Source organism: Eptesicus fuscus, chromosome 4 (genome assembly GCF_027574615.1).
Source record: "Eptesicus fuscus isolate TK198812 chromosome 4, DD_ASM_mEF_20220401, whole genome shotgun sequence".
NCBI classification, from domain to species: domain Eukaryota; kingdom Metazoa; phylum Chordata; class Mammalia; order Chiroptera; family Vespertilionidae; genus Eptesicus; species Eptesicus fuscus.
In genome coordinates, this window is record NC_072476.1 from 103,528,897 (window position 1) to 103,548,544 (window position 19,648).

General features: G+C 51.3%; 1 protein-coding gene and 1 long non-coding RNA gene across 2 annotated transcripts; one reads left to right on the top strand and one right to left on the bottom strand.

Annotated features, from left to right (window-relative positions):
• Positions 1-2,571: 2,571 nt before the first annotated feature.
• On the bottom strand, positions 2,572-14,786 carry NIM1K (NIM1 serine/threonine protein kinase). The gene is made up of 3 exons (XM_008151641.3): positions 13,962-14,786; positions 5,747-6,015; positions 2,572-3,346 (listed from the first exon to the last, which is right to left on the bottom strand). Exons 1-3 carry the CDS (start codon positions 14,272-14,274, stop codon positions 2,597-2,599), a joined length of 1,332 nt encoding a protein of 443 aa, XP_008149863.2. The 5' UTR covers positions 14,275-14,786; the 3' UTR covers positions 2,572-2,596.
• On the top strand, positions 3,692-15,084 carry LOC129148886 (uncharacterized). The gene is made up of 3 exons (XR_008555906.1): positions 3,692-3,767; positions 3,877-3,999; positions 14,910-15,084. It is a non-coding gene; the product is annotated as an uncharacterized LOC129148886 (long non-coding RNA).
• Positions 15,085-19,648: the final 4,564 nt, after the last annotated feature.

A 19,648-nucleotide genomic window follows, 5' to 3' on the forward strand; every position in this document is an offset into this window, starting at 1 on the left:
CGGGGAGCTGGGCAGGTCCCCACGCATCCTGCGCGGAGAACTACAACCCTGTCCGGAGGAAACGGCTTAGACACTGACGGAGCTGCGGAGCCTGGCTGAGCTGCACTGTCAGGAGCCAGGGGGGAATGTGGGCAAGTGCCCTGACCGGGAATTGAACCGTGACCTATTGGTTCATAGGTCGACGCTCAACCACTGAGCCATGCCGGCCTGGTGTAACATGATCTTTAAGTAACTTAGAGCTATGTAATCTTGAACAAACATGAATACTTGCTTTAAAAAGGAGTGGGGGAGGATCCTGAGGGGATTGGGCCAGGGGTGGAGGTGGAGGGACAAATATGAGGCAGGATAAAGGGCAGTTTATTATCATGGGAGCGTTTAACTGTGACTTGGAGTGAAGGGCGCCTGAGCCGGTCCTTATGTCCTGCAGGGACAGCTGTTGAGGTTGGCCGTGAGCTTGGCTCACAGTGAATGAGGCGCACAGTGGAGCTGCCGTGACATAGTGTTCAGGGCAGGGACAGGAAGTTCCAGGAGGTGTGAATGTCAGCACGGATTCATTACTGAGACTGAAGAACCACCTGTTTCCCAGGAGCACGCCCCCTTCCCTGAGGCAATGGGAGTGCGCAGCACCTGTGCGAACGTCAGGGCTTGATTGATGGGGAAGCGCTGCGTGGAACCGGGCGCGCCTTTGCAAGCGGGACAGTGGGAGTCTAGCACGGCAGAGGCCATGTGGTATTATACAAACGTCAGGCGAGGTGGACATAATCGAATGGACGTAAGGCTGGAGTGGGAATCAGGGCGTCTTGCCCTGCGGGGGCTTGTGACAATGGCTAACAGATCACAGAGTTCTGAGTGACAGCTGGCTGGAGTGTTAGTTACTTCACGTGCATAACCAAAAAGAGAAAGAAAGGAGGCAAGTCGGTGAGCAGAGCCTGGGGTAGCCTGTCGCAGTGAGAAAAGCATGGCCCCAGGTGTAAGTTGATTGACAGGTCCCGTGCAGTGGGAGAGGCCAAGACTCTGCTGCCACACGTGTATGCAACATATACACCCAGAATTTTTGAGGACTGTTGGATAAAAGTCTACGCTGGAACGAGACCAGGGAATGGAGGATCAAAAACAGTTCACGTTTCTCTGGGAGGGACATCGATTGCCATTTACTCCATTGCCCCAGGTGCTGACCAATCTCCTGCTCTGTGTCAATGGAGTCTGAAGGACCTTGACATTCTGCAGAACATCATGCCTGCCCACTGTGTCAAGGTGGATCTAGCATCTGACAGTGGCAGGTAGAGAACCAAGATGGTGGCGTAGGCAAACGCCTGTACTCGCTGCCTCCCACAACCACATCAAAATTACTACTAAAATACAGAACCACCATCATTCAGAACCGCCTGAAAGGTGGCTGAATGGAAGTCCTACAATAGAGAAGTAAAGAAGAAAGTGCAGGAGAGGATGAGGCACGGAACGGGCTGGCCCAACACCCACGTGTGCCGTTATTTTAATCGGGAGGGAGATTGTCCCTGTACCTGCGGAGGCTGCCCATGAGGAGAAAGGGGTCCCAGCCCCACACCAGCCCCCCAGCCCAGGGTTCCAGAGCTGGGAAGAGAAGGCCCAAAACTACGGGCTGTAAAAACCAGCAGGGCTGTGGCTGAGATAGGGAGACCGCTGGAGACCCATTTAAAGGGCTAGCACACAAACTTACTCAGACTCACAGCACTGGGGAGGCTTTAGGGGACCCAGACACAAATGGGGAGGAACTGGATTGTCTGGCATCGGGGCAGCTTTCTCTCAGACAGTGGTGTTTGCCGGGGTCATTGTTCCCTCATTGCTGGGACCTCCCCTGTCGCAGGGCTGACTGGCAGGCACCATATCTGAGTATCAGCCTGTAGCACACTGCTCTGCCCTGGGGATTCTGAGACCCCACCCCATCCAATTTGCAGTCCAACTCAAGCTGTTTGCACAGCTTTTCCATATGAATGGCCAGTCCTGGCTCAGGCTTCAGACTTTGCTAAAATGTCTTTAAAAAGCTGCAGCTGGAGCAGCCGTGCCCCACACCTATCAATAAAAGCCTCAAGACCCGGCACTAGGCACTAGCACCAGCCTGCCTTGCTTCACAGCTGGGCCTCGTCTGGGCACCTCCAACCCCAATACAAATAGCAAATAGCCGTCTGAAGACCTCTCTGTAGCTCCTGCCAGGTGGCCCCAGGCAGTGGCTGACTTTGCACATCCCTGGAGGCCCTAGAACCAGTACACCCAGTGGACAGCTTCAGGCCATACCAGATTACAACTCTACACACCCACAAACAACACACTCAGGGGCAGACTCAGTGAGCACCAAAGCCCCCCTGAAGCAAGTCCTGCTCCATAGGGGTGTCTCCTGCACAGCAGCTCTTTCATTGTAGACAAAGCTGGAATTTTGGAACAAGAGGAGATTGTAAATCAAGCCAGAACCTGAGCTAATACACTTCTTTTGGGGGAAAGAATGCATACCTTAAATTTAAATTTATTCAGAAATTATAAAAATGTCCCTACCAAGTTGACTGTGAAAAAATTTAAAAGCAGCAACAATGACCTTGGTTAATTACCAATAGTCTAACACAATTTATAAAATTGAGCACAATTTGGATGTGTGTCTTATGCCTCTGTAGACACGGGACCCTTTCTTCAGGTCCCGATCTTTAGGGTCTGGCAGTATCATTACTGGGACACTCTCCAAAGCCTTCTTCCTTTGGACCCGATGCAGAATGATGCGGTAGACCCCGGTGATGGAGCTGCGGGCATCTCGCCCTTGGTTGTTCCGGATATGCTCTTCTGTGATACCCAAATGTTCTAACGTGCTTTTGACCTCATGTTCTTCTTCTTTGAGGGTGCTGGTTTCTGACAAATGTCTGGGGTCAAGCTGGAAAGGTTCCAGAGGGGTGGGGTATGGCACCCCTTGCATCCACTCATGGTTCATGATGGAATCGATCCCGTACCGCTCAGAGGGTATGGGCTGGAGGACTCCCCGGATGAGGCGGAGGCAGGGCTCCGACATGTGGGGAGGCACATTGTACGTGCCCTCGAGGATGCTCTTCTTCAGCTTGGCCACGGTCTCTGCCCGAAATGGCATGGTGCCAGTCACCATGAAGTAGAGAAGCACCCCCAAGGCCCAGATGTCCACATACACGCCCACGTAGTGCTCGTCTCGGAAGAGTTCGGGTGCAGCGTAGGGAGGGGACCCACAGAACGTGTTCAGCATCTCCCCTTTTCTACTCACTGTGCTGAACCCGAAATCGCCCACCTTCACACAGCTGTTGCTGGTGTAGAACACGTTTTCTGCTTTCAGGTCTCTGTGGATAATTTGGTTTTCGTGCTGTGGGAGGAGACAGAGGGGAGAACGGTCATTTCCAGAGTGAAATACCAGCAGGAAATATGCATCTGTAGCTCTGAAACAGTGAGATGACGTAATACCGGAAATTCAGTGGAGATTAACCATGTCAGCAAACCTGGAGAGCTGCTCGGCCATAACCTGTAGCCAAACAACACCCACAGGCCCCAAAGGGATGAAAGGCTTCATTTTCCTGTGGGGTGAGGTTGGAGTCTGTCCCCCACGTGTGAACTCGGAAATCAGAGCCAGCAATAAGACCCAGATCTTACGAAACTACTGTTCCGGAACACGGTGAGACAATAGTCCTTTGTTTTGAGGTCACAGATGGGTGTTTCCGGCTGAGCAATCTCTTGACTAGGGTCAACTCCAACAAGGCCTTGCGCCCTCCCAGCTTGTCCACCACAGGGTGGGTGTCTCCTGCACAGCAGCTCTTCCATTGTAGACAAAGCTGGAGTTTTGTCTCCGGCTCACTCCTTCCTCCCCCATTCCTCCTGCCTGCTTTCTTGGGTCCCCAGGTCACTAATTCCCTGCTGATCATTTGGCCAGGAGGTCACTGACCCCACAACATCCAGGCAAAGGAGTGAACTAGAAACAGCCTCTCAACTAAGACCTCCAGGCGGCTCCTCCATCTCACAGAGGTCAGTAGAAGGGAGGAGGTTCCAGCAGCAGGTGCGCTGTGGGTTGAGCCAGGCCCCACCCCCACCCTGGCGTGCTGAATCCAGACAATCTTCACCTGCTCAGTCCCAATGACTCCTGGGATGTGCTTTACTGTTACTCTTGCTGATGGGTCTCCTGGGGTAAGAATCCAGGCTTTGGAGCCTGACAGCTTGGCTGTAGGTTCAACGATACCAGCTGTGTCAGTTCTCTACCTTGTAAAATGGGATACTGATGGGCACCTCATGGGGCGTTGGGAGAACTGTAAATGATGCTGTGTCTGTCCTGCTCAGCAGGGTGCTGGCACCGAGTAAATGCCCGCCATGAAATTTGGAACCATGTCTGCGATTCATCCTCTGGAGACCAGAGCGCTGGGAGGAATGTCAGGGCTCCGAGCTCTGGAGGACTCGGTCTGCACCCTCTATTGCTGGGTCTTCTGATTTCTTCTCCAAGGAGGACATGGAAGACTCCTTTCCCAACTGCCCTGTTGTGTGATGTGTCTGGCTTGTTCCTGGGCCCGGGAAGGTTCACTACAGCAGAGGCCACTTAATGACAGGCTCACGCGCCCGCCGCCACTGCGACCAGGCTCTTCTCTCCGGCTCACTCCTCCCTCCCCCATTCCTCCTGCCTGCTCGCTTGGGTCCCAGGTCACTAATTCCCTGCTGATCATTTGGCCAGGAGGTCGCTGACCCCACAACATCCAGGCAAAGGAGTGAACTAGAAACAGCCTCTCAACTAAGACCCCAGACAAGTGTCTCTTTTCTGCCCATTGGACTGACTGAGACCTGGGTGAAGAGGGCAGCCACACGTCTGCACTAAAGTCGTGAAAGTGGTGGTCGGGTCTGTAGTCAGTTCCTCCTGCGCCCAGCAACTCAGCCAGCGCTACAAAGGGCACCGGAGCACAGCTCTTCGAAGATCTAGCCCAGCCGGCGTGGCTCAGTGGTTGAGCAGAGATCTACGAACCAGGAGGTCAAGGTTCAATTCCTGGGCGGGGCACATCCCCAGGTTTTGGGCTTGATCCCCAGTAGGGGGCATGCAAGAGGCAGCCAGTCAGTGATTCTCTCTGATCGTTGATGTTTTTATCTCTCTGTCTTTCTTTCCGAAATCAATAAAAAACATATATATTTAAAAAATATATCTAGGGAATGTGCTTTAGGAGTCCAGATTTAGCTAAAGAAAGAATAAGGGACTAAAATAGTACACCATAAAGTCTGAGCACAGAGGCAGCAAGAGGTAGAGGAGTTCACGGAAGTCGAGAAAGATCGGTGGGTGCTGCTGTGAGATTGAAGCGGGTTTCAGACAGACAGGTCTGAGCTGGGTCGTGAAGGGTGGATGGGAGTGGGAATGTGAGACGTGTTGATAGGGGAGAGGGCATCCTCAACACAGAGTTAGGAAGGCAAGGCCAAGAAAGAGCGAGGAGCTAGCTCTCTGGCTACAGGAAGATGGGGTTGGAGAGATGGTGTGACCAGAGTGGGTGAGTGTCATCGGGCTGCTCAGAGTGACTCCTGCTAACTTCCAGAAGCCAGGAGGCTGCCCTGTAACTGGAGATTCCTGGGTGATGCTTCAGAGGCAAGGACAATGCGCGCAGCCAGGCTTCTGACCAGCAGAGAAGGGTCTACTGTCTGCCCGTGAGACTGACACCCTCTGGGCAGCTGCATGATGGTAAACGGAAGCCACACGCTCCCACTGTGGGTAGAATGAGAGCAAGACTCTCCTTCCTCGCCCACTCACCATGTGCTTCACGGCAGACACAATCTGGGAGAAGATGAACTTGCTTTCTGGTTCCGAGAGCTTCCCTTCGGTGCTAATTTTCCCGAAGAGCTCCCCGCCCCCCGCGTATTCCATCACCAGGTGGAGCTTGGACAGGGTCTCCACGACTTCGTAAAGGCGGATGATGTTGGGGTGGTGCAGTTTCTCCATGCTGGAGATTTCACGGGAGAGCAGCCGCTGGGTTTTCTGGTCTAACTTGGTCTTGTCCAGGATTTTAATGGCCACCTTTTCTGGAAAAAAAGAAAAGAATGTGCCAGTGTTCATAGGCTCATAGGAATTTAGAACCAGCCCAGCTGCAGCGGCTCAGTGGTTGAGCGTCGACCTATGAACCAGGAGGTCAGTTTGATTCCTGCCTGGCTTGATCCCGGATCGTGCAGGAGGCAGCCAATGAATGATTCTCTCTCATCATTGATGTTTCTATCTCTCTCTCCCTCTCCCTTAATCTCTGAAATCAATAAAGATACATTTTTAAAAAAATTAGAACCCAAAGGGACCTAGATCAGCCCCTTTATCTTATGAGACGGAGGTTAAATGGCTGTCCCCAAGCTCACAGAGCTCATCCCTGATCTTCCCGCACAGGCCTGATGCCAACTCCTGCCTCCCAAGGAGTTTGTAGTTGATGATCTTTACCCAGTTTTCTGGATGACATTAAAGTTCCTTTGCTTAGCTAAGAAAGCCCCTCTTGATCAGACCCACCTCCTCAGCCTCACCATCCTTCACCCCTGTCCACCATCCCTACCTCCTTTTCACCAACCCAACCTCCTTTTTGCCATCCATCACCCCTATCCACCATCCTCTGCTCCTGTCCACCATCCTTACCACCTGTCCACCATCTTCCCCTCCTTTTCAACATCCTCACCTCCTCTCCACCATCCTCACCTCCTTTTCACCATCCTCACCTCCTTTTCACCATCCTCACCTCCTTTTCACCATCCATCACCCCTATCCACCATCTTCCGCTCCTGTCCACCATCCTCCCCTCCTTTACACCATCCTCACCTCCTCTCCACCATCCTCACCTCCTTTTCACCATCCTCACCTCCTTTTCGCCATCCATCACCCCTATCCACCATCCTCACCACCTGTCCACCATCCTCCCCTCCGTCCATCATCCTCACCTCCTCTCCACCATCCTCACCTCCTTTTCGCCATCCATCACCCGTCCTCCATCCTCCCTTCCTGTCCATCACCCTCACCTCTGTCCACCATTCATCACCCCTGTCCCCACCCTCACCTCCTGTCCGTCATCCTCACCTCCCATCCACAACTTGACTCCAACTGTTACAGAACCTTCTGTTGTTCCTTGAAAAAAGATGAAACTCGTATGCCTGGAAGCTTTCCTCTGCCTGGCTCATTTATCTGGTGTATGACCCCTTTCCTGTCCGTTACTCGGTTTACTCCTGACGGTCTCTCAAGGCCAGCCTCCAAACCAACCTCCTCCAGGAGGCCTTCCATGACTCCCATTCTATGAGGATCCTGGTGTCCCGATTCTGTGTTTCTTTGCACTATAATCTCAGCACGCTGGCCTGTAAATGTTGACTTCTGGTTGGTCCCCTCCTCCTGCCCGTCCGTGTGTGGGCTGTGTTCTATCTGGCTTTGTCAGTGCCTGGACGCACCAGTACTTAGTGTTGGGGGAAGGATTAATTGGTACAATGGTCCTAGACTATTATACCAATTCATGGTCATTTGGTATTAATGTATTGACAGCGTTAAAAATGGTTGTACCCTTTGACCCAGCCATTTCACTTCTCACAATCTTAAGGAAATGATCTGACATCCGAACAAAGTTGCATGTGGGCCTAAGAAGGCTTCTGTGATGCTGGCAACAGCTTAAGTGTCCAGCAAGAGATGGTTAAGCTAGAGTGTGGTTCAGTGACCTATATCATGGTATACTGTGCAGCTATCAGAAGAATGACATGAAAAGATGTGCAATAAGCATGTCTAACATAACATAGTCAATACTGAGCAGTGCTCTCCTCAACCCCAAACCTGCTCCCCCTACCGTCTTCTCAATTTCAGTAAACGGAAATGCTATTTTCGCCATTGTGCAGACAAGAGCCTTGAGCATTTGACTCTTCTTGTCACGCCATTTTCAGTCTATCGGCAAATCCTGTTATGTCTACCTTCTAAACAGAGCCAGCACCCAGCCACTCCTCGGCATTCCCGGGTACCGTCCTGGTCCAAGGCACCACTATCTGTTGCCTGGATTATTGTAGTAGGCTCCTAACTGATCTCTCCTTTTCTGCCTTCGACCCCTTGCAATCTATTTTCAACAGAGAGCCAGGGTGATCCTCTTAAAGCAAAAGGCAGATCATCTCTTGTCTCTGCTCCTGCCAAGGCTCTGGGTTTCACTCATAGGAAAAGTCCAAGTCCTTACAAGGACATATTGGCCCCACACGATCTGGTCCCTGTTATTCTCTGTCCTCATCCCCCTTGGCTGTTTCTAGAGAACAACAGTCACACTCCTGCCCTGGCGCTCTGATGCTTGCTATTCCCTCTGCCCGACCACTTTCCCTCAGATGCATCCATGACCAGATCCCTTATTTTTTCTTTCCGTTCAATGATCACCTCCCTCAGTGAGGCCGTCCCTGGCCAACTTCCCTCTAAAGCGGCAGCCCTCGGTGCTCCTTCTTATCACTTATCGCTACATAACACAATGGTACTTGACTGACTGGCTTCTGTCTGTGTCTCCCCACTAGACCATAAGCTCCATACACCAGAGATTATTGTCTATTTTGTTCATTTCGGTATCCCCAGTCCCTAGAAGAGGGCCAGTTACCCAATAGATGCTCAACAAATATTTGTTGAATGAATGATCTCATGCAATCTTCACAAGAACGCAACGCAGGGAAAGCATTAGCCTCACAGTGTATACTCAATTTTGGGTCTTGCTTTTTCACTTATTGTTTGTTCAATGCATCTTCTGCATTGCCACTCAATCTTCATCGTCATGATTGTTAATGGCTCTGTAACATCACATCCAATGTGTATGTTTTAGTTTACTCGATTATTACTAATGTTGTTGGATTATATAAATGATTCCCAGTCCATTGCACTATAAATAAGGCCACAATGAACATTTTTTTTGGTTATCGGATTTCTAATGTTGGACTTACTTTTAGGATGAATTCACAAGTCACTTACTATTTTTAAAATAAGAACACATGATTTTTAATGCTGGGTGGTTGTTGTTGTTTTTTTCATGTTTTCAAGCGAAGGGATCACTTTTAAAAAAATCAGTGGGTCTTCTGTATTAAGCTTTAGTAGAGACTGAGTTAGTTCCCTGTTGGGTCCTCCTAGGAAGTCACAGTGTAGAGAACCTCCCAGAGAGTACTGCCCTGCATTGCTCCCTCTGATATCTCTTCCCTACTAATACTACATTTTCATGAGAAGTTAGTATGCCAACAATTCAGCAAACATTTGTTGAATGCTTATCCTATAGTAGAGGCCCAGTGCACGAAATTCATGCATGGGGGGGTCCCTCAGCCCAGCCTGTGCCCTCTCGCAGTTGGGGAGCCCTCAGAGGATGTCGGACTGGTAGCAGGCCTAAGCTGTCAGTCGGATATCCTTAGCGCTGCCGTAGAGGCGGGCCACTGTGTGCGCCCGCTGTCAGCCCAGCTTGTGGCTGAGCCACTGACCACCAGGTTGGCCAGCTGGGGAGGAACCACGGGAGGGCTCCAGGGCATATCCAGCTCATGATCAGTCCTGATCAGCCACACCCCAGCAGTAAGCTAACCTACAGGTCAGAGTGTCTGCCCCCTGGTGGTCAGTGCACATCATAGCAAGCAGTTGAGTGGCCTTAGCATATCATTAGCATATTACACTTTGATTGGTTGAATGGCCAACTGGACGACTGGACACTTAACATATTAGGCTTTTATTATATAGGATAATAAAAGTCTAAAATGCAAATCGACCAAACAGCGGAATGACCAGTCGCTATGATGCGCACTGACCACCAGGGGGCAAGTTCAGTGGCAGTGGAGGGAGCCTCTCAAGCCTCCACAGCAGTGCTTAGGCCTGTGGAGGGTGGGCCTAAGCCGTCAGTTGGACATCCCTCGAGGGCTCCCGGACTACAAGAGGACTCAGGCCGGGCTGAGGGACTCCCCTGAGTGCACAACTTTCATGCACCAGGCCTCTAGTTACTTATAATGCATGTGGGGGAACTCCAAGGATCAATATGATACAAGATCTGGCACCAAGGAGCTTGTGACCAGGACACCCAAGACTTTTAGCATACCGTGGATTTGTTAAGCTCCAAATCTTGATTTCTCATCCAGGCGTTCCCTTGCACTCCAAGATGGCTGCTGGACTCATTATTTCATGACTTCCATGTGCCTCCAAGTCAGTGCCTCCAAATCTTTACTGTCAAACCCATTTGTTTTCCTGTGTTTGCTATTGACTGCTAACTATCAAAGCTGTGGACCTGGGTCTCCTTCCCAATTCCTCCTGTCCCTTGTCTCCCCCATCCTCCCCCATCCAGTCAACGACAAGGTTCTCCAATATTCTAAAACATTTCTCAAATGCATCCCCTTCTCTCCAACCTCATTGTCACTTCCTGAGTTGGGGTGGACATCATCATTCATCTGGACCATTAGAGTAATATTTTATTCTGACTTCCCTGACTCTTGTCACACCCCAACTTCAAGTTCACCTTCCTCACTGAAATCAAATTCTATGAATCACTTGTATTAACTGTTTGCTTTAAGCTCTTCAATGGCTCCCTGATACCAAAATGGCAAAATCCAAATATGCACGAAGGTGCTCCATGATCCAGCCCTGCCTGCATCGCCCACCGCATCGCCCACACTCTGTGGTGCGTCGCAGGCTCCAGCCTCACCGAACTGCTTTCAAATCTACAAATACTCCCCAGACCAGCTCACACCTCCATGAGCTTGACATCCTCTCTCTGCCTGGAATTCCCTTTTCCCTGTGACTTGTACAGTTTCTCCTCAAACCTCAAGACCCAACCCCAGCCTTTCCTGGTCAACTGACCCTTTCCTGACACCCGCAGGCACAGCTGAGCACACCCTTTGTACCGTGCGGGGTGACGTCACTTACTGATTGTTTCCTGTCTGTCTCCATTACATAGCGTGGGTCCCTATCAGGCTAGAAGGTACCTCATTCATCTCTGTTAAAGGCCCAGAGCCAAGTGTGTGTGCGGGAGAGTTTATTATATTTTTGAAAAGCGGAATGAGTGAACTGATAAATAAATAAATTGAGAGAGGAGAAGAAAGCGTTCGGGAAACTGGAGACCAGAGTAGCGAGAGGAAGACCAGGGGAGGAGAGGTCAGGAAGGGCACACCAGAGAAAGGGCCAGACACCGCGGCCGCTTTGGCTGATCTCTGTGACAGCAGATGGGACATAAAATATTCAGAAGCCAAGTGCACCATCTCTTTTGAGAAATTTCTAATCAGCCTGATTCTAATCATGATGGCTTCAGCCACCCTATCAGCTTGCAAGGCCCGGGGGAACCTGAGCTGTTCGCCACACAAGTAAGCCCCGGCCAGCAGCGGCCTGGATTGGAGCCCCTTTTCTAGAGATCAGAGCAGCTGGCACCGGTTTAAAGACCACTGTTCCAGGAGCCGCCCCACGGCAGCCCTCGGCTTTCTCAGGAAAGTCTCCTTTATTGATCTCATCGAGCCCGTGTCCGTGTTTCCTAGGACACCCGCGACCGCCTGGCCCGTGGGCTTTGTATGGGGACCACACTGATAGGAATGGCAACCCATATTGCCTATTCTGGCGGGGCCTGGCTATGGGACAGGCATTGAAATCCCCATTCCTAAGCCACTCCCAATGAGTCACCTTCCTCTGGCAGAGGTACAGCTTTTGGAGGAGCGTTCCCCTTTGCTTTCCATTCCCGTCCACTCAGAGGAGCCAGATGTCCCCTCTCCACGGACAGCCTCAGTCTTTTCGCCCTGACTCTCCTCGTCCTCTTTCCATCATCCTGCCCGAGGTTCTGTTTCCCAGCCCCTGAAGCCACCTGTGTTCATCGCCTCGCATGCCTTTGCGCCCAGGTTTCCCTTCCTGCCCCCCTTTCAGTTCCACTCATTCTCATTTTCCTACTCTTTCCTCCACTCGCGGGGCTCACTGATGGGGAGAAGCCCAGGAGAGCGATGGGGCGTGGTGCCAGGACTAGGGTGTAAGAGTCGGGAGGTGAAGCTGGGATTCCTTCTCCTGTTGCATCCGTCTCGTGTGCTGTGAGCTGCCGGTACGTTCTCTGGCGTGTTTGAACTCGCTTGTTGATTCCATTTCCCCACTGCCTGTGCTTTTGACCTTCCTCCCCTTTGGCACATGGGTGACTTGCACCTTCGACAAGAGGGCCGGTTAGCAGCGAGGATCCCCTGCCAGCGAGGCCACCCAAGTGCCCAACCGGTGCACCGCGGGAAAATGTCATGCTCTCGCAACTCAGGGACCAGAATTAACTTAACTTAGTAATACCACAGACACCTGAGGAATCCAAGAAGGAAGCCAGTTATAAATACCAGTTGTTGTTGCTTCTCTCTCCTGTCCAGCCCACGCTGGAGCCTGTCTCCGGAATCAGATGCCGTCCGGTGGCTCCTGTCTCTATGGGGGACATGCCTGTCACTCTGCTCACCTTCCCAGACACACCTGTCTGGACCTTGGGCTCTGTCGAGAGTCATGGGGCCGCGGGACCCTGAGGCTGCCGCTGACTTGACACGGGAGGCCCTTGACCCCAAGGTGGCCTGTCATCGACTGGCCAGTGAGCAATCATACAGCGGCGGGCAAAAGCAGGTTAACAATAATAATAAATAATACAATAATATATGAATAATAATACAAGAATAAACTCTGTGATTCACGTACGCGTAACGATAAACCTAGTTTTGCCCAGCCCTGTGTTCTCTCCCTTTGAAACCTGAGCTGCAATAGAAACATGTGGGTGGAGACGGACAAGAAAGCTGAGAGCGTTCAGCGTGTGGCTGTGGGACCCGCAACCATCATTCTTGGCCGTGTGCCTTCTGACAGCGGGGCCGAGCAGCTCGGGCTGGGGCCTAGGAGAGACCATGTCAGGGCGGATCTCGGGGAGAGGGCAGAGCGAGCCCATGGGCTTAGGAAGTCGTAAACTGTACGGAGTTGCAAGGGCTCCTTTCCTGTGTTGTAACTCCCTTTGATAATGTCCAGGCTTCAGCTAAGCAAGCGGGAAGCGGGGAAGAGCCCACGCTGCCGGGCTCTCTGCAAGGTTCCTCCCCGAGGCCGGCGTGCTGGGCGCTGCTGTGCTAGGACCCAGGGTGATGGTACCCAGCAGGGGGTGTGTGCCTTTGGTAGACAGCAAGGACCCCGGCCGCAATGAGGACGGTACAGAGCAGACTGGAGCAGAGAAGGTCCTGAGAGCAAAGCCCTTTTCCCCAAATATAACACAAGCCTCGGGTCAGCAGGGGAGACTGGACCCCGCTGTCCACGGACTGTGTGATCTGGGAGGTCTCCCCGGCCGGCCTGCGTCATTGGTATTGACCCGCAGATCCGAACGGGAGGCGTAAACTAAAGCTTGGACTAGGAGTTGCCTTAGAACCAAGCCACACTCCGTGTCAGCAGGACAGAGTCCCCGCAGTGTTTTTTTTGTTAATCCTCACCTGCAAATATTTTTCCCATTGCTTTTTCAGAGAGAGTGGAAGGGAAAGAGGGAGGAAGGGACAGAGAGAGAGGGAGAAAGAGAGAGGGGAGAGAGAGAGAAACGTGGATGTGGAAGAGACACATCGACTGGTTGCCTCCTGGACTCATCCTGGGGAGGGAGGCGGCCGGCAGGGAGTGAACCTGCAGCCCAGGTGCATGCCCTTGACCAGGAATCAAACCTGTGAACCTTCATTTCGTGGGCAGAGGCTCTAACCACTGAGAACACCGGCCGGGGCCCCACAGTGTTTGAGTACATTCATTCGCATGGTGTAGGGGGAGAGTGTTTGGAGTCAGAATCATCTAAGGTTGAACTGCTGAGGCCACACGTAACTTCTGTGGGTCTCAGTGTCCCTATCTGTAAAGAGGAAACAAAGACATTGTCCTCACCCCCTTACCGTGAAAATTAACTGAAATAGCAGCGGGCAGGGTCAGGTGACAACGCGTCATTGGCTTCCTGGCCCTGGACCCCTGGCCCAGCCCCGCACTGGGTCCTGCTCCCACGGGGGCCGCCTGGGATTGGGGGATGGGGGGCAGGGCCTACCTTTGGTCAGGGAGTGAATCCCGAGCTTGACTTGGGAGAAGTTCCCGCTTCCGATTTCCCCTCGGATGCGGTAGAAGCCAATCCGCTTCCCCAGCGTGATCTCCCTCACCACCTTCTCGTCTTGGGACATGTCCCGGGTCAGCTTCTCGAAGGGCGTCAGCTGGCGCACCTGCCCCTCGGCCTCCTCCTGGCTGCACTCCGTGGGGCAGCCGCTCTCCACGCTGTCCCGCCGGTCCCAGCGGGCGCAGTGCGGGCTCACCGGGCCGCCGCCATCCACACACGCTGCTGTCATCGTCATGGCACCGCAGCTCATGTCTCCATCTCAGCCAGGAGGCACCGGCCAGCGGCAGGTTGGGAGGCGCAGAAGAGGCCCCGTGGGTGGGCGGTGGGCGATGGGCGTCAGGGACCCCCAGGGCCCCAGTCCATCGGAGCCGGCCTGGAGGAGGCAGCGGAGCCGCAGAGCTTGCCCGGCCCGGCCCGAGGCTGCCGGCCTCCCCGGAGGCCCTCACACCTTCCTGTGCGGGACTCCCAGCTCTCACTGAGCCGGAGGCCGCCTGTCCTCGCACCGCTGTCACCGCCCGGGCCAGCTGCAGGAACGTCGTGGCTGCAGTGCAGTCTGATGCTCTGTGGTAGGCGGCTGGTCCTGGGACAAAGGCTCCCGTTTGCGATTTCCTTTGAGGTTCAGAGGATCTCTCACTGAGGAGGCCCCCGGGGCCCTGGCTGATGGCGCTCAGCTCTGGCCTTCCTCATTTCCCGAGGCTCTTGGCAGCAGGTCGCAGGGCCTGAGACCTAATAATCTGGAGCCCCAGGAAGAAGAAGGCTGCAAATCAGCCTTCTGGCCGGGGCGGGCGGGCCAGTGGAGGATTAAGTCCCCGCTCTGTCACGTTAGCCGGCCTTTATTTAGATGAGCCTTCCCCTAAGCCGCGAGCCGTCTCAAAAATTTGGCAGGTGCTGTTGGCCCTAAGAACAGAGAGGAAGAAAACGTATCAGCGAGGCTAATAACCTGCACAGGGCTGATGACGAGTGAGGGCTGCTCTGTAAGGCTGACCGGAGAGCACTATGCGAATTGCAGCTCTGATGCAGGCCTGCGGGAAAGGCCCGGTTATATGTGACTTCGCAAGAGGAAAAGGTATGTGCCCCCGCTCCTCAGGCCTCCTTTTAGAAAAGCCCTCACAGCCTGCAAACACTTCTAGCAAACCAGTTTCTCTGTTTTTTGATGTTTAGGAAAATATGCATGTTGCTTTGGGTTGCTTTATTTTATTTTATTTTTTAAATATTTTAAAATTTATTTTAGAGAAGAAGGGAGAGGGAGATAGAAACATCAACGATGAGAGGGAATCATTGATAGGTTGCCCCACACTGGGGATGGAGCCCACCACCCGGGCATATGCCCTGATCGGGAACCGAACCGTGATCTCCTGATTGACAGGTTGACCCTCAACCACTGAGCCACACCAGCCGGGAGCTTGGAGTTGCTTTAAAACCAGATTTGTAAAATTACAATAGGATAGTCATGATGATAAAGATTTTCTGTTAACACCAGTTTTCAAAAGTTCTTACACTGATTCAAGTAAAAATGTTATGCTTCCAATGTAGTCTCAGTGGTAGGTTCTCCTACAACATCTTCTGTGTTTTTTGCTCCTACTCTTTCTTCCTGTTGTCATTCTATGCCAAAGGCTAGATGTCCTCCTCGTCTTATTTCCTGGGTGTTTTTGGCCAGGTGTTGGCGCCGGCCCAGCAGCTCATTCTGAAGGTGCAGGAGCAGAGGGTGCAAGTCCATGGCATCCTCAGTGACAGGAAGCACGGCCCCGCTAGACCGCCTTCCTGACCTTCTTCCCTGCTCCCGCCCGGAGGAAAGACTCACTTCCTCTCTGAGCCCCCAGGCACTCTGTGCATTTCCCACAGCCTCGTCTCCGTGAAGGTGGGAACTGCAGGCCCTGCTGCCCCTGTCTCCCTCCGCTCGGAGCGTGGGGCCTGCAGACAGAAAGTGCCGCTAACTGGGTGTTGAACTTGATTTTTGGATTTGGGCATTGCCTTGGAAACGTGAATTTCCACTTCTGTTGATGACATCACATTGTTACGGGTGAGTACAGGACTGCCTAAGGCACCTGCCCCTTATACACCTGCCTCCCAGAGCTCGGCACCGTGCCAGGCACTTAGTCTATAAAGTTTCATGATGAAGGGATGCATTAACTTAGAATTCACTGACCGTTACATTAGGCATGATTTAGTAGAGGTGGGTACCTTTATGTATCAACTAATGACACCCTCCCAACATTGGCTTGAATTCTCTCAGAAGGCTGATTTCAGTCCCCATCTCCCCCAGGCCTGGGCCACCTTCTACTCCACCAGGATTCCCGGCCCCACTTCTGCGCAGGTGAAAGCCAAGTTGGAATCCCACCTCCACACTGAGAATTGCTACAGGACTGAATGCAAGAGACAGAGAAGCCAAGTGCCCCCCAACCTTGCCTCTTCCAAAGGCTCAGGTGTCCCCAGGCACCCCGGTCTCACGCCTCCTGGAGCCTGGTCTCTGGCTCCCGTGCGGTGCTTGCCCAGGACTTTTCTCAGCTCCCCTCCCCTCCCGCTCCTGACCTGGGCTCTGTATCATCAACGCCACTCAGGCCTGCGATTTAGAATCAGGTTTTGGATTTGCTACCTGATTAACTTCAGGTTCCAGTTGCACATGGAGGGGTCAGACTCAGCTGCCAAGTGTGTCAGATTACATACACCCACAAATTAAATTTCCGGCACAATGGCTTCGAAACAATCTCGTGTTGCCTTAATGACCAGGAGACAGTTAATCTGGTCAATCAGAAGGAGGATTTTACAATTTTAAAACATTGCTGTGGGTTTGTATTGAGGAAGATTTGTAAGTTGAGACAGGTTGCCAGCCAACTGGGGGGAAATTGAACCTCTACCTCCTGCCAAGATAAATGCCAACTAGATCACCTAAATAAAAGCAAAATAAATGAAACCATAAAATACTAGGGAAAAAAACACATTTTTTTTCATGATCTCAGAGGTCATAAAAGAGAACATTAAATTTGACTACATAAAAATGGTAACTTTCTGTTTGCCAAAAAAAAGCACAAATGAAACAAGTTCAGTGGTAAACTGGTAGGAAAGCTTTCCAGCATGTGTGATAGACAAAGGGCTAATTTTCTAGATAAAGAATTTTCACAAATCAATAAGCAAAAACACCAATATCTTAAAAGAAAAATTATAAAGGATGTGAGCAGACATTTCACAGAAAGTACAGGTGACTCTATACTATATAAAAAGATGCTCAAGCTCGATTGCAAAAAAAAAAATACACATAAAAACGACACTGAAATTAGATTTTTCTACAAATAAATTTGGAGACTACAAAATAATGTGATAATGCACTGGTCACAGAGGGTTTGGGGAAACTCGTTACTAAGAGTCCGAATTCCTACAACTGCCTGGAGGACCATGTGGCTGTAAACAGCCAGTGAAGCACAAGTGTCCATATCCTTTGCCAGCAATTTCGCTTCTAGAATTTATTGTCTATGCATGCAGGGAGCTTCCAATCAGATTGCACTTAGAGTGAATGTCCCGTCCAGAAGCACCATATACCTGAGCAAAGGCTCCAAAATGAAAGGAACGAACCCAACCAAAATAGTAACAACCAAAAAGCACTTGAAGGAAACACAGAGCAATGCAGGAAACAGGAGGCAAAGACATCGCGTCCATAAAACCAGAATAAAATGAGAGAGGGAGAGAGAGCAAGAAAGAGCTCTCTTGGAAATTGAAACTGAAGAATTGTAAAAAAAAAAAAAAAAAAATTCTAGAAGAGATAAACAATAGTGAAAAAAAGACAAGAAAACCAGCTAATCAATTCCAAAAGTCCAGCACCTAATTATTAGACTTTCCAGGGACACTCCTGCCTTCCCAGTAAAGTAAGACACATGGTTTCTGCTGTACTTGAATGGCCAACAAATCTCAGAAATGTCAGAAAACTCTGGGTTCTCACAAATTCCAGTAGAATAAAAAGAGTAGGTGAAAAGAACCTTCACAGAAAAGATAAATTATGGTTGAGTGTGTAAATACTCATTTTTCACTTTGCAAAACGTATTTTCCCCCCCTCTGAATATGTTTCTTAGATGTGTGTGAATAGAAATCCTGACCATGGGCTGTGGGATTGCTATAAATAGTTTATATTTTTACTACTTTCTAATTACATCATGTTGAAAAGCAAGCAAGCAATGGAAATGATGACATACCGAATTACAGATAAAATCTCCCTTTCTCAGATGCAACTGGGGCTTGTTGTCATTTTGCCGTTTGCCCTTTCGATTTTGACTAATGTTTATGGACATTAATGAGAGCGTAGAACCCAAACAGCCAAAACTCTGGAGCCCCGCCATTGTAGATCAGACCGCTGGCGAAGGCGGAAAGGTCCTTAATTATTAACTTACTGTTGCAGCACAGCAATACATTAAACAAGATTAAAGAACACAGAGCTTGCTGGGCAATTTATTTTCTGGACTTGCAACCACTGCGAAAATAATATCAAAGAAAACCATCTCGCCTTTGTTGTCTTTGTCTGAGTTTAAACTACAGAACTTCTGGGCAAGGCCCTCGGGCACCGGGCACCATGGCGAAAGCAGGCGATGACAGCCGAACCCTCCTCCCGTGGGTGCACCTCAGGGGGAATTACCGGCAAACACGCTTCATTTGAAAATCGAGTCTTACCATCTAACAATCATTTGCAACGCCTTCGCTTTTGGCCCGGGCTCTTTGTTTCTCACCACACAAGTCAAGATCCCCACGGGTGGAGGAGGGCGCAGCTGGGAAACTTGGGAGCAAATGGAAAATCAGTGCGAACCGGCTGTGCCTGGCGATGAGCAGCGGCGCTGCTCCTGGGTACCGCTGCCTCTCGTCCCTCCTGACCTCACGGGCTACTTCCCTGGCCACTCGGCCGGTCGCCCTCGGTCCACTGACCACCCATAGCCAGTCCACCCCGCCTGACGGGCTGACGTCAGCTCTTCCCACACGGAATCCTCCCACACTCGAGGCTCCCTTGATGGTCAAGGTCACAGACTCAAGCACCGAGGAGGGCCGTGCAGGTGTCCACGCCCCTAATGATGAAGAGGCCCACGCCCAGTTGCAGCCTGGGTGGCCATGCTGGAATGCTGGCTTACTTTTGCCAGGCCTTTCCATTCTTTAAAAGCAACGGGAAATCAAGACACTTTTGGTGAGCTCTTCCAATGTTTCAGGGGTCCTCAAACTTTTTAAACAGGGGGCCAGTTCACTGTCCCTCAGACCGTTGGAGGGCCGGACTATAGTTAAAAAAAAACTATGAACAAATTCCTATGCACACTCCACATATCTTATTTTGAAGTAAAAAAACAAAACGGCAAAAACACCTGCATGTGGCCCGCGGGCCGTAGTTTGAGGACGCCTGGTTTAGATGGTGGATTGAATGTTTTTAAAACGTTGTATGGTCCAGTGCACTGAACCATCCGGCCAGATTTGGCCTTCAAGCTGCCAATCTGCAGACTGCTCTCGGTTTTCGAGGTACACCATCAGCACACAAGGGGAGGGCAGGCATAGGGCCGCAGCGAAATAGATGCTGGAATGGTGCATGTTATCCCGCTCTTAGGGTTTTGCTCAGTACCGTCCAGTCTTGCTTCATCAAGACTTTATTTAAAGCACACACAAGT

Coding starts and splice junctions, on each gene's coding strand:
- NIM1K (XM_008151641.3), bottom strand. CDS start 14,274: ATGAGCTGCGGTGCCATGACGATGACAGCAGCGTGTGTGGATGGCGGC. Junction 6,016..13,961: donor GATTCACTCCCTGACCAAAG/GTAGGCCCTGCC, acceptor CTTTTTTTCCAG/AAAAGGTGGCCATTAAAATC. Junction 3,347..5,746: donor TGTCTGCCGTGAAGCACATG/GTGAGTGGGCGA, acceptor CTCCTCCCACAG/CACGAAAACCAAATTATCCA.